Here is a 16901-nt window from a genome sequence, read left to right on the forward strand (position 1 = left end):
GCATGTGAAATCAATGATATTGTTCTATAGTTTCCACACTCTGTTGGGTCACCCTTCTTTGGAATGGGAACAAATATAGATATCTTCCAGTCAGTTCGCCAAGTGGTTGTTTTTCAGATTTCTTGGCAAAACTTGATGAGCACATTCAGGGCAACATTCATCTGTTAGCTAAAACACATCAATTGGTATACCATCTATTCCTGGGGCCTTGTTTTTTGCTATTTCCTTCATAGCAGCCTGAATTTCTTCCTTCATCATCATAGGCTCTTGCTCAAATGTTATTTCATTAAATTCTTCTGTGTCTGACAATTCCTTTCGATATAGTGACTCAGTATATTCTTTCCATCTTCTTTTAATACTTCCTGAATCATTTAATATTCTACCTAAAGCATCCTTGATTATAGCAACTCAAGCTTTGTATTTGTTCTTCAGTTCCTTGAGCTTAAGAAATGCTGACTGAGTTCTGCCCTTTTGATTTTCTGACTCCAGCTCCTTGCACATTTCATTGTAATATTTTGCTTTGTCATCCCCTGCTGCCTTTTGGAATCTTCTGTTCAGCTCTTTAGTATCTTGAATTCTTCCTTGTGCTTTGGCTTCTTTGCATCCCAGTACAATCTTCAGAGTTTCTTCAGACATCCATTTTGGTCTTTCTTTTTCTCTTCTAGGCTTTATGAGAACTGTGGAGTCAGCATTGGTGGAAGATCTAGTAACAATCTGCATTATGCAGATGACACAACCCTGCTTGCTGAAACTGAGGAAGACCTGAAGCGCTTGCTGCAGAGGGTCAAGGGCTGCAGCCTTCAGTATGAATTGAGGCTCAATGTCAAGAAGACAAAGATTCTCACCACTGGACCAATTGGCAGCATTAGGATGGATGGTGAAGAGATTGAGACTGTTAACAACTTTAGTTTGCTTGGCTCCACAGTCAACCATCTTGCACCAGCACTCAGGAAATAAAAAGACATATTGCGATGGGAAAGTCTGCTGTTAGGGACCTTTCCAAAGTACTGAAGAGCAATGGTGTCACTCTGGAGACTATGGTGCATCTGATACAGTCTATGGTCTTTGCAATCACTTGTTATGCATCAGAGAGTTGGACAATGATCAAGGAGGATAGGAGGAGAATTGATGCCTTTGAGCTGTGGTGCTGGAGAAGAGTATTGAATGTACCATGGACTGCCAAGAAAACAAACAGATACATCCTGGAGAGGATTAAACCAAGCAATCCTTGGAGGCAAGGATTCTGGGGCTTCATCTGACCTACTTTGGGCATGTTGCAATGAGGGACAGGTCCTTGGAGAGGGACATCATGCTTGGGAGGATGGAGGGACAGTGCAGGAGGGGAAGACCCTCTATGAGGTGGATTGATTTAGTGACTGGGGTAATCAGGATGGGTGTGTCAGAGGCAGTGCATTTGGCACAGGATAGAGCAGGGTTTAGAGCTATTGTACACAGGGTCGCTATGAGTTGTAAGCTACTCGACGGCACATAACAGCAGTCCAATCTGGAACTCACATTGACCACCAGCACATAGTTTTGAATTAAAAACACAGCAAGTGGCTCAGTGCCTTCCTCTTGTCTTTTTCTCAAGCCTCCTCAAACTCATCTGTAACCAGCACAGACCTTCATGGTGCTCACCAAGCACTTACTCTCAAGTATTCATTGTTGCCCTCATATTTGTGTACTCATCTATAGGAATTCCACCTAGAATGGTCTTTTCCCATTAGATTCATTCTACCAGATTCATTGTTAAAGTTATTTATCCTGTGGAAACATTACTGCTCTAAACTGCTTGTTGTTCTCACTCCCTCTGCCCAGGTTGTCTTTGCCTCCCTCAATGTGGCACTTAGTCCACTGTGCTTTCGGTGGACTGTGCATTAGACCCACGTACTCTGTGGAGAGCATGGGTCACAGCCACTGTTGTACTGCCAGCACCTGGCCCGCTGGGTGCTCTGAAAATAATATTTCATTAATTTATCAATCTTCACACTTTCATATGTCCATCGTAGCTTTTAGTCTTTTGAGATCATCTATAAATGGCAAACCAACACCAAAACGAAGTTGGGTACTTTGTTTAAAAGCATTTAATATTTGTACAACAATCTAGAGCATAACAATTTGTTTCCTTCACTCCTCCAAAGACTGGGACTTCAATATGTTAAGAAGCTTACCTGAGGCCACACTGCCCATACACAACTCAGATTTCACTGTATGTTCCAGTGCCTTTGTGATTTGCCCTCTATTTACCATGACTAGTCAGGAATTTGATCTGTTGCATTTAATAGAAAGTCCAGAATAACCTGTTTTATTTTACTATTACATGCACTTGTCAGGACTGAGAGCCAGTTTCCAATTTACCTCAAAATTGCACAGGACATGTTGGAAGACACCAATATTGGTAATAAGAGATGATCTGAAGCACAGTTCTGCAGTTCCAGCAATTGAGAGAATTAGCTGAAAAATTCTGTAGTTTAGGAGTGAAGCCTTTTTTTTCAGCAGAAATGCCATTATCTGAAAAGATCAAAGCACAAAGGAGTTTCCTCATAAATGTATCATTAGAGTTCTTTCTCCTTTTCTATTTACTTGTTCCTAACAGCACATTGGGTCAGTCTAGTATGAAACTCTTTGATCTTGGGTGTTGGGTTCTTAATTCCCATGCTCTCAGGAAAACGATGCATGCACTAATTTCTATGGCTACTTCCCCAACCAGTGTCCAATGTTCTGCACTTGTGTGGCATGACCTCCCACTAGGGACTATTGCTCTCTTCCCTTTGAACTCTAAGATATCATTCTGTCATGGCTTCCTCCTATGTTTTCAAGTGTTCTTTCTAATTTTCTTTACTGGACTTTACACATATACCCAACCAGGAAAATGCCTACTCATGAGTCCCTCTGAGGGATAATATTAATAAGATTCAAGATGGTTTTTAAATCTTAGCACAAGATAAAGTTAAATGAAGTTTGACATTTTGTACTCCATTTGAAAGTTTAAGCCTTCATTGCTTCTCTGTAACAATACTTGAGTCTTGAGGTTCAGCTTTCATTAATGGTTAACTTCTTTATAATAAGATTTAGCATCATGTTGTGCCACCTGTAAATCAGTTAAGCTGGTGTAAATAGTTTTGTGAGGGACCATTAAAATCATAGCCTCAGACTATGATCTCCTATCATGGGAAAATGTTACTGCTTCGAAAAATAAGGCAATGCTTTATTGAGATGAAAAGTATCATTTGCCTCAGAAAGGTTAATTGCTTCCACAAATAAGAACCCTTTAACTTTGAGAAGAGATATAATAATGTGAGTTAGCACTGTTTGTAGAAACTCTTTTCTGAGTAATAATAAAACAGTAGAAACTGTTTGTAGGGCACTCTTTTCTTAGTAATAGAAGAATTGTCTTTGTGGATGGAGAGCCCTGTAACTTTGAACACAGAATAATAATATGTCAATTAGATCAAGAGTTGAAAAAAGATATAAAATCTCTGACAAGGTTGCAAGGCAGTCTTGGAGAGCTATCACACTGCCTTCCAGATCCATGAATACAGCACGTGCTGATCAGCAACTGTTCCTATCACACTGTTTTTCCAGTTATACCACTGTACCAAGCCAATCATCAGATAGATTTTTTTTTTCTTATGTCCAGACCTGGAGAGTTAACAGTGTGCATGTGAATCTTAACAATACGGGGTTTTAACCATTGGTCCATTTCCCCACACTTGACTTAAAAACAACAGATCTTATCACACTTTAGTCTCTGTTGACTGTGGATGTACAAAAATCAGGATCTCTAACATCCATCTGGGTCAGGAATGTGTGTCTTCTGAATTGTCATCCATCTCATCTGGACTTCCACTCCTGCTGTCTAGACTCTCATCCATCTCATCCATTGCTCTATCAGTAATCCATGGACCTTATACAATCTACTACTCCTCTTTGCCTTTCTGTATATTGTTTTTCAATATACCTTGGAATGCTTTGCTTAGGGATCAACAAATACTAAATAAATTTCTAAACTAGTTACTTCTTAAACATATCTGAAATCTAATTTTAACTTTCCTACCTAGCCCCAGGTCTTAATTAGAAAATGAATATCTGAAAAGTGGTTTGAGAAACTTATAAACCCAGGACAATAGGTTTCATTTATCACAACAGTATCAAGTGGCAGATTAACACTCAATTTGGCCTGAATTTTCAACATGATTTATCTAGTAAGATGGTTTTCTTAAATCTAAAGATCACTTAGTATCTTCCCTTCTTTCTCTAAATCTCCCTTATGCTTTATCTTATTTCAGCAAATCATTTCCTATTCTGCTGGGAAATAGAATGTTCTTGGCTTTCCTGTACCAAATCTAAGAGTATCTGTTCTGCATTACTTTCTATCACAGGCACAATGTCTTACCTATCTGACTTTGGGCCCTATAACCTCTTGCTTCCTTAGGGACTTTGTTCTTTTGTCTAACTTTTCTCCCTTAACTTCATTCAGCTTTATCCTGGATCATGCCTATCCACACACAAATATGTTCTAGCAGTCTCATCTTAAAAATAACTCTCTCTTGACCTTGTAATTCCTTTTAGCTCTGATTCCATTTCATCACTTCTCTTCAGAAGTAAAATTTTGGAAAGTATTATGAGTGCACTCTGGCTTTGCACCCTCATCTCCTTCAATATTCATTTTCTCCTCTCCTCTCCTCTCCTCTCTTTTCCTCCCCTCAACCCCCCCCCCCCTCATTTCAGCTTCTCTCTCTTCAGACATTGCTTGGAAATGTCACTGATGACTTCCAGGTGATCGAATCTAACAGTGACATCTCTGCTCTTATTTTGCTTCATTTTTCATCGTTATTCAGTGTTGTTTGGCCACACTCTTGCTTCTCAAACATTTTTTATATTCTTCATTTCTTGGACAAAATTGTCTTTATTTCCTCATACCTCTTTCATATCAATATTTTTACTTGTATTTTTAATACTTGTATAAGTAGTTCTTTGTCACTCCTTCTCAATTTTCCTTCCTTTTCATTCTTCTCTGGGCTTTTCTCTTTTCCAAATAAAATACATTTCATTAATTAAAATATTATCATCTTTATGCTGATGAGTCTCACATTTATAATTCCAGCTCTGTGTACTCCTCTGAGCTTTAGAACCATTGAAACTATTTTATATTCTACCTAATGTCTCTCAGACTTGTCTAACTTCATATATCTTTTTCCCTATCTGTAGCATTACCTGGGTGTGCCACACTGGTTCCTTTATGATATCATCTGTCCAATAACTTTAAAAAATGTTGAGTTTTTCCAGGTCAGAAAGAGTTAAATACCGTGATATATTCTATCTCAGTTCCCTGCCCAAATTGTCCTCCTCCAGTCTATCCTTCATAAAGACTATTCTAAGGAAAAAGAATAAATCATACCATTTCTCTGTTTGAAAAATTCCTGTGACTTCCTATTACCTAAGAGATAAAATGCACTCACCTTAGGGTGGCCAAGTTCTTGTTCCTCCCTCCCTATCTATTAAGCTTGCTGGGCACTGACCACATAGCCTGGCCTTTCCTGTGGCTTTGTGCAGGCAACTATTCCTAGATTTCTCGAGTCTTTCTCTTGAGTATGTTTTTAAGCTGTGTCTTTAATACTATCTTTCTAAGAAAATTCATCCTGTAAAACTCAACTGAATGCCTTTTTAGTCTGAGACTAGAGTGACAAAGTTTGTATAAATAATATAGATAGTTAAGTTTATGCTTTCATATTCACAATCTCAAACCAGCAGATGAACACCGCGTAACTAAAGTTTAAAAAGTTGTCTAGCCCTCTCCTGAACAAACAATTTAATTGTAGATCTATTTTTAAGACACTGATCCATTCCTAAAATCCTTCCTGAGTACCAGTATATTATGAGCTTTTGGGGCACAACAGTGAACAGGTCCAACTTGTACCCTCATGAACATGTGTTATGTGTGTGTGTTGGGTGGGGTAGAATGAACCTGACCACAGATATATGAATCTATAGAGATACAACACATGAACTGGTGAAGCCCGCTATTTATAAAGGTCACAAGAAGTTATTGAGAGAGAAGTGGAGTAAAAGGGAGGGTTCTATCTTATAAAGAAGTGGTCAAGAGAGGTTAAAACACTTAAAAAATTAACTCAGTCACAGAGGGACATATAAGACTTCTGTTAAAAAATTAAGAGGGCGATGGGTACATGGGGAGTTGGGGAAAGAAGGAAGAGAATGGATAGACAAGGAATACAGCATTGGAAAACGTGAAGGGAAGGTAATTCTGAAAAGAATGGGTGATAAGACATTATGAGTAATGCAGCTAACAAGCAAATACTGAGCATTATGAGGGGGTGATGGGGAAAGGGAGAGGGTATATCTGCATAAATGAGTGAATGAAAAGCCAATTTCTTTGTAAACTTCCATTCAAATAACAAGAAATAATGTTTTTAAAAAATACTTGAGAAGAAATTTGAACGTAGTGTTTATACTCACCACTGTCATTTATCATCTAGGTTCACCCAGCCTCCCCCTTTTGATTTTCTTTCATTGCCATTGAAGCATATGTTTTAAGTTTTCCAATTTTTTAATTTTTTTTAGGTATTGTCACATCATTCTCACTTATGGAGAACTATATACATTGAAACAGACGAGAAAGAATTATTTAAAAGGGATATATTATAAGGTATTATTGTCATGACAGTAGTCTAAAATGAAGTGGAGAGGACTTGAGGGGAGGGATTGTATAACACTGAAAGGATTTTTCTTTTACTTTTCAAGGAGAGGAACAAACTGGAGGAGAGGGGTGGGCAGGGAGAAAAGCGAATGAATGGATGGAATGGAATGAATGAATAGAAATCCAAAATATCTGTAAATTTTTATTAAATTAATAATAATAATAATAAATCTTTTTAAAAAGAATGAAATACTACTAACCTACCCTTCCCAATCCTCACAACTCACTAATCATGAGATGCCTTTCACCCCATGATTGTAGTAGTCACTGTGTCAATATATCTTGTGAAGGACCTGTTTCACAGATCCTCTAATATGCCCAAAGTACTTGAGATAAAGTCCTGTCATCCTTATTTCTAGCTGGTGGTTAACTGGCTCTGCTCTGTGTGATGCTGGTCTCGGTCCCTGGGGCCTTTAGGAGTCCTTTTCTCATAAGTCCCGCTGGAAGGACTGTCCAGTAGAGAAGAGATGTTTGCCCCTGCCGCTCAGGATGATACTCTTGGAGTATCCAAGACTCATGTGAGAGGCTCAGCTTACCTGATACCCAGAGATGTGCCACATCAAGCGATCACACATGGCATTGCTGGTCAGGACGGAGTGCAGGACTTTCACAGCTGCATACATAGTGTGCTCATCTGTTGCCAGGGACATGAGACCCAAGAGAATTGCAGGTCCTCCAATGAAGTCCAAGCTGCTGGCCGCAGGGCTAGAATGGAACACCCTCACTCCTGTTAGGACAAAGGGGCATTTGATCAATAAGACCCAGATTCACTGCCATGGGAAATCTCCTAGCACATAAGACAATCTAGATAGTAAGGGTAGAGCAGCTTGTAAAATTCCTAGATCACTGAAAAATCCTTTCTGATTCATTGAGAGGATGAAACAGCCCAGAGAAATTCAGATCAACTTTCAAAACTCATATAGGTGAATAAAGGCACTAGTTACTGTTAACATGGACAACAGCAGCCATAGTAAAGGCTCTGAAACTGTAGATTGCTCCTCACTGAGGCCTTCTAGTAGGAGGCAGCAGGCCTGATTGCATGGTAATCATCTCATCCTCACCAGCAGGTGGGATCTAGGAGGGAAATGGCCTTCTTCTGCTACTGTCTGGAATGCCCAATGAGCCGTACAACCTCTCAGCCTCTGCCTCCTCATTACTCTGATAACCTCTGACTCTTGTCTGCTCTCTAGATTCCATTAGACTGGACTCTGATATCTTCATAGTTTACAGTATCCTGGTTGCTATTTCTTCTATGCTCAAAGTCAAGTACACATGCTTACTGCACTTACTAGGTAGGTTCCTGTTCAATACACTCACTAGATGGGTTCCCAGTGAAGAGACTCCAGTGTCATATTCCCTGTAATTATGTTTAATATGGCATCAGGAGTTGATTGTTATGGATTGAATTTCATGGCCTCAAAAAGAAATATGGAAGTTCTGACACTGTACCTGTTATTTTGACTCTGTTGGAAAGAAGGACTTCTTTTGTTATGTCAATGAGATCATACTAGAGCAGCATAGGCCCTAATCTAAGCTAGGTGGCAATTTATAAAAGAGCACATTAGCCATAAATGACATAGCTGAGCCTCTACATCTTGTGGTTCCTAACCTCTACACTATAATAGACAAAGTGCTAGTCTATAGGCCTTTTATTGTAAGAACCACCTTCCCTCTGTAACTTGATTTGTGCCACTATTAGAACCTCTACTCAGAATATTATTGCTTTTTAATTTTTGACTCATGTACTTTTAACTTGTTAGTTAAATTTGTGTCTTCTAGGCTGCAACACTTGCATGATACATCTTCAAGGATATGAACATGTACAGCTAAGCACAACTGATAACAGTGCATCTAAATTCCAAAATCAATCTCCATAATAGTCTATGTGTTTCCTATTGCCAAAGGGGCCCTTTAGAGTAGTGAGAGAAGATCTCCACCCTGAAACCTACAGCGTCCCTTTTCAGCAGGAAGTAGCTAAGAGAATACGCCATCCCCTTTTCCTTATGAATCAGGGTGAAGTCTCTCTCAGGGAAGAGTGATAGGGAATGGCAAAGGACACACTGACAAAGGAGATTAATCAGAAATGGCTTTGACAAGCACTGTGGCAATTGGACAATTAAAACAGACTTTCAAGGGGGATGGGGAAAGAAGAACGAACTGGGGAGGAGGGTAGAGAAAACAGTGCAACAATGAATGAATGAAAACCCAAAATCTCTGTAAATGTTCATTAAAACTAATAAAATTTAATAATAATTTTTAAAAAAGAGAGCACATTAGACAGTATCACACACTCAGAGGGGGGATGGGTGTCATGTGAGGACTTGTCTACAAACAACGGAACGACCAAGATAATTCTGTTAGTGAACTGAAGAACATGAATCAACATGACAGAAACCCTAATTTGAACTTTCAGCCTCTAGAACTATGAGAAAACATTTTTTTTCTTCTTGAAAGCCACACACTTGTGGCATTCATTTTTTTTTTTATCAATGCTAAGTAATTTACACACAGATTTCCATATGTGCGGGGACACTTCTCAGCTGCACTAACTTCCCTGTCCTGGCCCTCAGTGTACTGACACCACCACTGCTTCCTTCTTGCCTGAAATTTCGGAATTGTTGATTGGAACAAATGTTGACAACACAAGTTCTTCTCTTCAAATAGCAATCAATGTTCTCAGCCTTGCATACCTAATTGTCCTGTAGCAGCTGCTCCAATGGTTCGAAGAAATCCTGAGAGGTGGCCAGCACAATTTCTTAGCAAGAACACAGGTGTGACATTGTCACGGGATGAAATGTTCATCTAGAGAGAAATTGACAATTAGTCCTAAGAAACATTCCTGGGTAGAGGAAGGTCTTATGCATGAACTCCTACTGGAATCTGAGTAGATGCCCACGTCAGGGGATGGAAGTTAAAATTCTGTTCGCATGTCCTGCCCCCCATACCTCTATCATAAGGAAGCAGCATGGGTTCTGCCAGAGCCCCATGTGCTCACAGTGAGGCATTAACAGAGCAAGAAGGGTGAAGACATTTGAGGGGAGACAATGCTACCAGGGCTGTTTGATGTCATCCAGCTCTTCAAGCACTGGTCCTCGCTTACTGTAGAAGAGAAGATGAGCCCCTGCAACCTCTCCAGAAGATGCATTGTTACTCAGATAGGCAGAGTGTTGATACTCATCTGGATTTAGGTCCTGATCCTACTAAAGGGAGATGGCATTTTGTCCAATAATGTGGTAATAATATTTTTTAAAAATGCCCAAAGTTACCAGCATTCAATAATAGTTCTTTGTGCAAAGATAAGGATATAGTAAATCTAACAGTTTTAAATGCATGTGCTTACTAATTTACAAGTTTGCCTTCCTAATAAAACAAAACAAAACAAATTACAGTATTTCAAGGAACAGTGCTGTCTGACCAGTAGAATCCAGCCAAAGGAAAGGCCAATAGAATCCTCAGTCTGCAAAGGTCTCAAACTATTTCATTTGTTGTTGATCTACTGTGAAGACCATCTGCTTTCCTCTCTAAGTGATTATAAACTAAATATTTAGTCTTAATAGATGTTAATGGTGGAGATACAAGATGTTTTAGCAAATGAATTGGGATGCACAATTCTTTGCATCTTTCTAATCCACCAGAAGCTCTGACAGAGAAGGATGAGTAATCTCCTCTTGTGTTATTAACTGCCTATGAAAATCTGCTGGAGGGTCCACAATAGGTTTTTCCAACCTGACAGCACATAACAACAACAACATATGAGTGCAAGTGAGCGCTGGTGACTTAGTGGTAAGGAATTGAGGTGCCAACCAAAGGTCTGAAGTTCAAATCCATCACCTGCTCCATAGGACAAAGAAGGGCAGTCTCGTCCCACATGATTTACAGCCTGTGAAAACCTGCTGGAGGCTCAGCTACTCAATGGTCTAACTCAATTGTACCCAACAATAACACATGCAAGCACAAATTTGTATTTGTATAAGCATTAAAAACAGAAGCATGCAACAAGATCAAGATTCAAAGAAAGTGTAGCAACTGAAGTTAAAAGGTATACCTCTTTAGCTATCAGGCGGCTGTCCACCTCATTGTAAACACGTCTTATATCTGCCACGTTGGTGCTGGACGAGCTGGCTACGTGAAGTCCGAAGGAAATCCTGTCCTCCATGACAAGAGGCACAGCTTCAGCATCGCAATCTTCTCCTAAAACAATATACCTTTCACCTTTACTAATTTGTATTACCAAAAAGGAAATCAACCCTCAGGGGATGAATATCATTGTTGCACAGTGAATTAACAACTGCAAGGAGACGCCTGTGTGTCGCATTGTTTGTCCCCACCCCCACTTGGCTGGCACTTGTAGAAAACTGTGAGGAAATCTCACAAGAGTTATTCTACTATAAAATAGAGATGTTCCAGATGTGGAATTACAAGAAGAGAAATCATAAATATATCCTTTGAGAGGATATAACTTCACTCTCAAAGCCAACATGGTAGATAGCAAAAAAAAAAAAAAAAAAAGCAGTTTATAAATAAGAAAGAAATCTGGCTTAAAAGGGCTAAGAGTTTTCATGAGCTGTCTTCCTAGAGAACAAGATTACATCTGTTACTAGAGAACCAGAGCATACAATGTTTCTGTGGTTCACAACCATCAAGTCAGTACTCAGTTCATGAAAACTCTATGAACAACAGAATGACATTCTCCCAATCCTTTGTCATTCCCATGATCAGTTGCTGTTCGTACTACTGTGAAACTTAGGATGTTCATTGGCTAATATTTGGAAGTAGATCACCAGGTCTTTTCTTGACAGGTCACATCTGTCTTGAAGTTCTACTGAAACCTGATCGGCACCATAGGAATGTCCAAGCCTCCACTGACAGGCAGGTGGTGGTTGTGTATTTGATACATCAGCCAGAAATTGAATCCAGATAATCCTCATGCAAGGTGAGGGTTCTATAACTGAAACATCATAATCTCTGGCATGAAAATAGAGTCAGTGACTTGGTCTAGACCTAAACTTATCACACCAATTCCTATAGAATGGCACACTGGCTATTGTCATTTATCAAAGGAAATGAAGTTCAGAACTAATACTCAACAGTGCTCAGCTGTCTCATACTGTGCCCAAGGCTTCTGACATTGATCCACTTCTCATGTGTCCAGTGAAAACTGTCCCTCTAGACTGGACAGAACAAAAAGAGAAATGCTCCCTGCATGAACAGACAGCAATCAATAATGAAAATGTGGCTGTTTTGTCTTCCTGTTTAAAAATTGAATAGTATACTTTAGTTAAAAAGCTTCTTCATTAAAATAAATGTAATTTATTTATCTCATTCTTGTCTCTTTCTATGAATATGACCTAGTCATTCTCCTCTATCAGGTGTTTCGAAGTTGGAACATGAAGGATATTGCTGTTTCTTTCTTTGTACTTATTTTTCCCTTTTTTCTGTACTTTTGTGTTGGATTATAAAAACATAATGATGAAATAACAGAAGTCTTCTCTAATGACTGGCTGGTGCTGTTCATTCTTTATAAATATACTCTAAATAACAAGATGACGATTTAAAATATGTCAAAAAGAACCTTACAAATAAAAATATTCCATACCTTGGATATGTACAGCTTGGAAGTTACCACAGTATCTTGGACCAAGTTTATTAATAACTTCCAGAGCTTCGATTGAGATAGCTTCTTCAAAGAGGTATGTAGGGCCAAGACGCCAGATCAATGATGACTTTTGCTTCCAAATTCGAGGTGTAGCAATATATCCATACACATCCACAAATGAAGATGGATCCATTGAAAGGAAAGGTCCCGGTAGAGCTTGAATGTATAACATCTTTCAAAACAAAAAAGGATAAGCAATGTAGAAACTCAGTACTGATCAGGTAAATGCAGACAGATATAACATGAAGCTTTTTATTCCCCTCTTAAAGCAAAACCTGATTTTTCTTAAAGAGTAAGTAAATAACTCAAAACTGAAAGCAACAAAATGGCAGGAATAAAAATCTTTAAAAAGAAATGTGATAAGAAATAATAAGCATAAAAAGGTAGTTTTTTGTCCCAGTCATTTCTCCTGAGAATCTAAATATTAAATATTGCCACATTAATCATTACAGATAAACAGATTGCAAAAGAAAGAAACAAAACTTCCTGTATTTGCAGAAGAGAATATTGCCTAATATAAAAATCACAAGAAATATATATTTGAAAAGCCCTCAAAAACATCATAAAACTAATAAATTAGTTAACTATTATTTCAAGATACAAGAAAAACATTAAAAAAATAAATTGCCTTGCTGTATGCTAAGAATGAACACACAAAAGTTAAAATTTAAAAACAATGTACCGCTTCTAATAGCTTCCAAGAAAATGACATGCTTAGGAAAACATGTAAAGAACCTGTATGCTAAAAATTACAAAATAATGAGGAAAGAAATAAATACCAACATAAACTAACAGATACACAATGTTCATAGCTTGTAAGACTTAATATGGTTAAGAAGGCAATATTTTTCAAACTGATCTATAATTTCGTGAAATCCTGTGAAAATGCTATTAAGACCTCAGCAAGGTATTTTTGTAGACTTCAATAATCAGTGTTATAAAATTTATATGGAAATAAACAGTTTCTAGAATAGATACAATAGTCTAGAAGTGGACATTTTAATTTTCCTTATGTTACAGTATAATTCAGACTGAAGGTTGTAGTTTTTGATCTTCTTCAGTAAATGCTTCAAGTCCTATTCACTTTAAGGAAGCATGGTTGTATCATCTATATATCACAAATTGTTAATGAATCTTGCTATGATCCTGACATGTTCTTCAACTATACTTGACCATAGCCTCTTGGCCTTGGCCTCTCTCTGCACTGCTCAGCAAATATTACGAAGTATTTAGCTCTTTCAGCTCTTCAATGTTAAGTCCCACTTCACCAGTAGCCTAGAACCAAAGGTCCTCAACCTAACTCCATGATTGAGCAATCCCAGCCCCTCAACAAATGCCCAGCAATGCTTACTCCATGAGCAAATCTTTTGTCCTGATGGCACTCACCTTTCTATTTAGATCTGGCCTTCTGGTTCTGTCATCTCTGCTGCTGCTACTTTCACTACCCTGTCACATGTTTAAACAATTCTCTTTCTATCCTCCCTAGTCATCGTCCAGCTCTCTGACACATAACAAGTGATTGCAAAGATCATGACCTGTATCAGATGCACCTTACTCTCCAGAGTGACACCATTGCTCTTCAGTACTTTAGAGAGGTCCCTAACAGCAGACTTTCCCACCGCAATGTGTCTTTTAATTTCCTGGCTGCTGGTGCCAAGAGTGTTGACTGTGGAGTCTAGCAGACTAAAGCTGTGAACAATCTCTATCTCTTCAACCATCTATCATGATGCTGCCAACGGGTCCAGGCATGAGAATCTTTGTCTTCTTGATATTGAAGCCTCACTCCTTGACACTCTGCAGCAAGCGCTTCAGGTCTTCCTCAGTTTCAGCAAGCAGGATTGTGTCATCTGCATAATGCAGATTGTTGATAGATCTTCCCCCTATCCTGATGTCACACTTCTCCTCATAGAGCCCAGCCTCATGTATAATTTGTTCTGCATACAGGTTGAAAAGGTATGGAGATAGGACACACCCGTGGCAGACACCCTTCCGAATTTTGAACCATGCATTGTTTCCTTGCTCTGTTCTGACGACTTCTTCTTGGTTTAAGTATAGGTTTCACATTAGCACGATCAAGTGTTCTGGGATTCCCATTCTTCTCAGTGTTAACCACAATTTGTTATGATCCACAAAGACAAATGTCTTTGCATAATCAGTGAAACACAGATAGACGTTCCTCTGGTATTGCCTGCTTTCAGCTAAGATCCATCTAACATTAGCTACAATATCACTAGTATCATGACCCCTTCTAAACCCGGCCTGGACTTTTGGCAGTTCTCTGCTGATATGCTGTTCCATTCATTTTTGGATAATCTTCAGCAGAATCTTGCTTGCATGTGTAACCAATGATATTGTTCTGTAGTTTTCACACTCTGTTGGGTGACCCTTCTTTGGAATGGGAACAAATATAGATCTCTTCCAGTCAGTTGGCCAAGTGGTATTCTGCAGATTTCTTGGCACACCTTGGTGAGCACATCCAGGCCAGCATCTGTTAGTTGAAACACGTCAATTGGTATACTATCTATTCTTGAGGCCTTATTTTTTGCTATTTCCTTCAAAGCAGCTTGAACTTCTTCCTTCATCCCCATAGGTTCTTGCTCATATGTTGTTTCATTAAAATCTTCTTTGTCTGCCAATTCATTTTGGTACAGTGACCCTGTGTACTCTTTCCGTCTTCTTTTAATACTTCTTGGATCTTTTAATACTCTGCCTAAAGCATCCTTGATTATAGCAACTCGAGGTTTGAATTTGTTCTTCAGTTCCTGGAGCCTGAGAAATGCTGAGTGACTTAGGCCCTTTAGATTTTCTGACTACAGCTCCTTGCACATTTCATTGTAATATTTTACTTTGTCATCCCTCGCTACCTTTTGAAATCTTCTGTTCAGCTCTTCAGTATCTTGAATTCTTCCTTCTGCTTTGGCTTCTCTGCACTCCAGTGCAATATTAAGAGTTTCTTCTGACATCCATTTTGGTCTTTTCTTCCTCCTCCGTCTTATTTTGCACTCTTCTTGGATGATACCCTTGATATCCTCCCATAATTCATCTGGTCTTCACTCATTAGTGTTCAAGGCCTCAAACCTGTTCATGAGATGGTTCTGAAATTCAGGTGGGATAGACCTAAAGTCATATTTTGGTTCCCATAGATTTGGTTTAATTTTCCTCAGCTTCAGCTTGAACTTGCATATGAGTAGTTAGTGGTCTGTTCCACAATCGGCTCCTGGCCTAGTTTTCACAGCTGACATTGAACTTCTCCAGTTTTTCTTTCCACAGATGTAATTAATATGATTTCTATGTATACCACCAGGTGAAATCCATGTGTATAACCTGTGTTTATGCTTCTTATAAAATGTGTTTGCAATGAACTGATTGTGCAAAATTCAGTCATTCTATAGAAACCTTATCATATCACTGACAGCATTGATTCAGACTAGATCATTTTTTGCCATAAATCTGACACTACTCCTTTAAAATCTGTCATTCCTAGCAAGGAAGACCATATGGCTGTCTGATTTAAAATGGTTAGTACTAGTCCATTTCAGCTTATTAATGGATAGAATATCTATTTTTTTAAATTTTTTATTGATTTGCCTACAATTATTCATAAATATATATAATGTTTTGTACATGTACTTTGTGTTTTACACTTTCATATCTATTTTGTTTCATTCATGTACATTATGTTTTATGTAATCCTTCACATATATGTTATGAGCTCTGGTGACCTAGTGGCACGGAGCTGCACTACAACCCCAAAGGCACACGGTTTGAGGCCGCCAGCTGCTCCACAGAAAGATGGGAAATCTCCTCTTGTGGTATTAACTGCTTCTGAAAACCTTCCAGAGAGTCAGCTATGGGTCAGTTCCTATTCTAAAGTACCCAACAACAACATCATTGTTTGACTCCTATTATCATCTTGTCTTTTAAAATCTCCATTGAACCTTTCCCATTCCTTCACCTCCCCTTCATCCACTAACTTCTGCTATCCCAGTGACTTCCCCCTTCCTCTCTTTCTGCCTCCCCTTTCCTTTTTGAATTTTTAATAATATTGGCCTTACAAAATATTTGTCTTTATGTGACCAAGATATTTCACTCAGAATGATGCTCTCTATTTTTTTATGTATTCCACTTAATTCTTGACAATTTCCATTTTCCCTGGATTCATACTTTATACACCCCATTTCCTAGTTATTAGGAGATGTTTGTTGCAATTGTTTCTTCTCATTTTCAATCCTTTTACTTCTAAAAAGAAGATCCCAAAAGTGTTACTCAAGCCACATCATTAAGGTCAACTCTACTTTGTGGAAGCAGCCCTTCTCCAATTGTATCTTGAGTTCTTTCCAATCTGAGGAGTTCATTTTCCAGCACCATATCAGACAATGTTTCCCTGCAATTTATAAAATTTGCAGTAGCCATTGTGTCCCAGGAGTGGACCATTTTTCCTTCTTCCTAGACTCTCTTAGCCTGGAAGTTGAGCAGTAACTTAACCACCAGGAGTGACCCTTCTGGTATTTGAAATATCAGTGATAT

The 16901-nt window shown here is 38.6% G+C and overlaps 1 protein-coding gene across 1 annotated transcript in view; it reads right to left on the reverse strand.

The window, feature by feature from the left end:
- Positions 1-16901, reverse strand: part of WDFY4 (WDFY family member 4) — a 704682-nt gene that overhangs the window by 402323 nt on the left and 285458 nt on the right. The window contains exons 19-23 of the mRNA XM_006897732.1: positions 12315-12546; positions 10764-10909; positions 9409-9520; positions 7255-7445; positions 2359-2511 (exon numbers count right to left, since the gene is read on the reverse strand). Coding sequence (XP_006897794.1) covers positions 2359-2511; positions 7255-7445; positions 9409-9520; positions 10764-10909; positions 12315-12546 — 834 coding nt within the window. The remainder of the gene's footprint in view (positions 1-2358; positions 2512-7254; positions 7446-9408; positions 9521-10763; positions 10910-12314; positions 12547-16901) is intronic.

This window comes from Elephantulus edwardii, unplaced genomic scaffold, assembly GCF_000299155.1.
Source record: "Elephantulus edwardii isolate Elephantulus edwardi_28Jun2011 unplaced genomic scaffold, EleEdw1.0 scaffold00213, whole genome shotgun sequence".
NCBI lineage: Eukaryota > Metazoa > Chordata > Mammalia > Macroscelidea > Macroscelididae > Elephantulus > Elephantulus edwardii.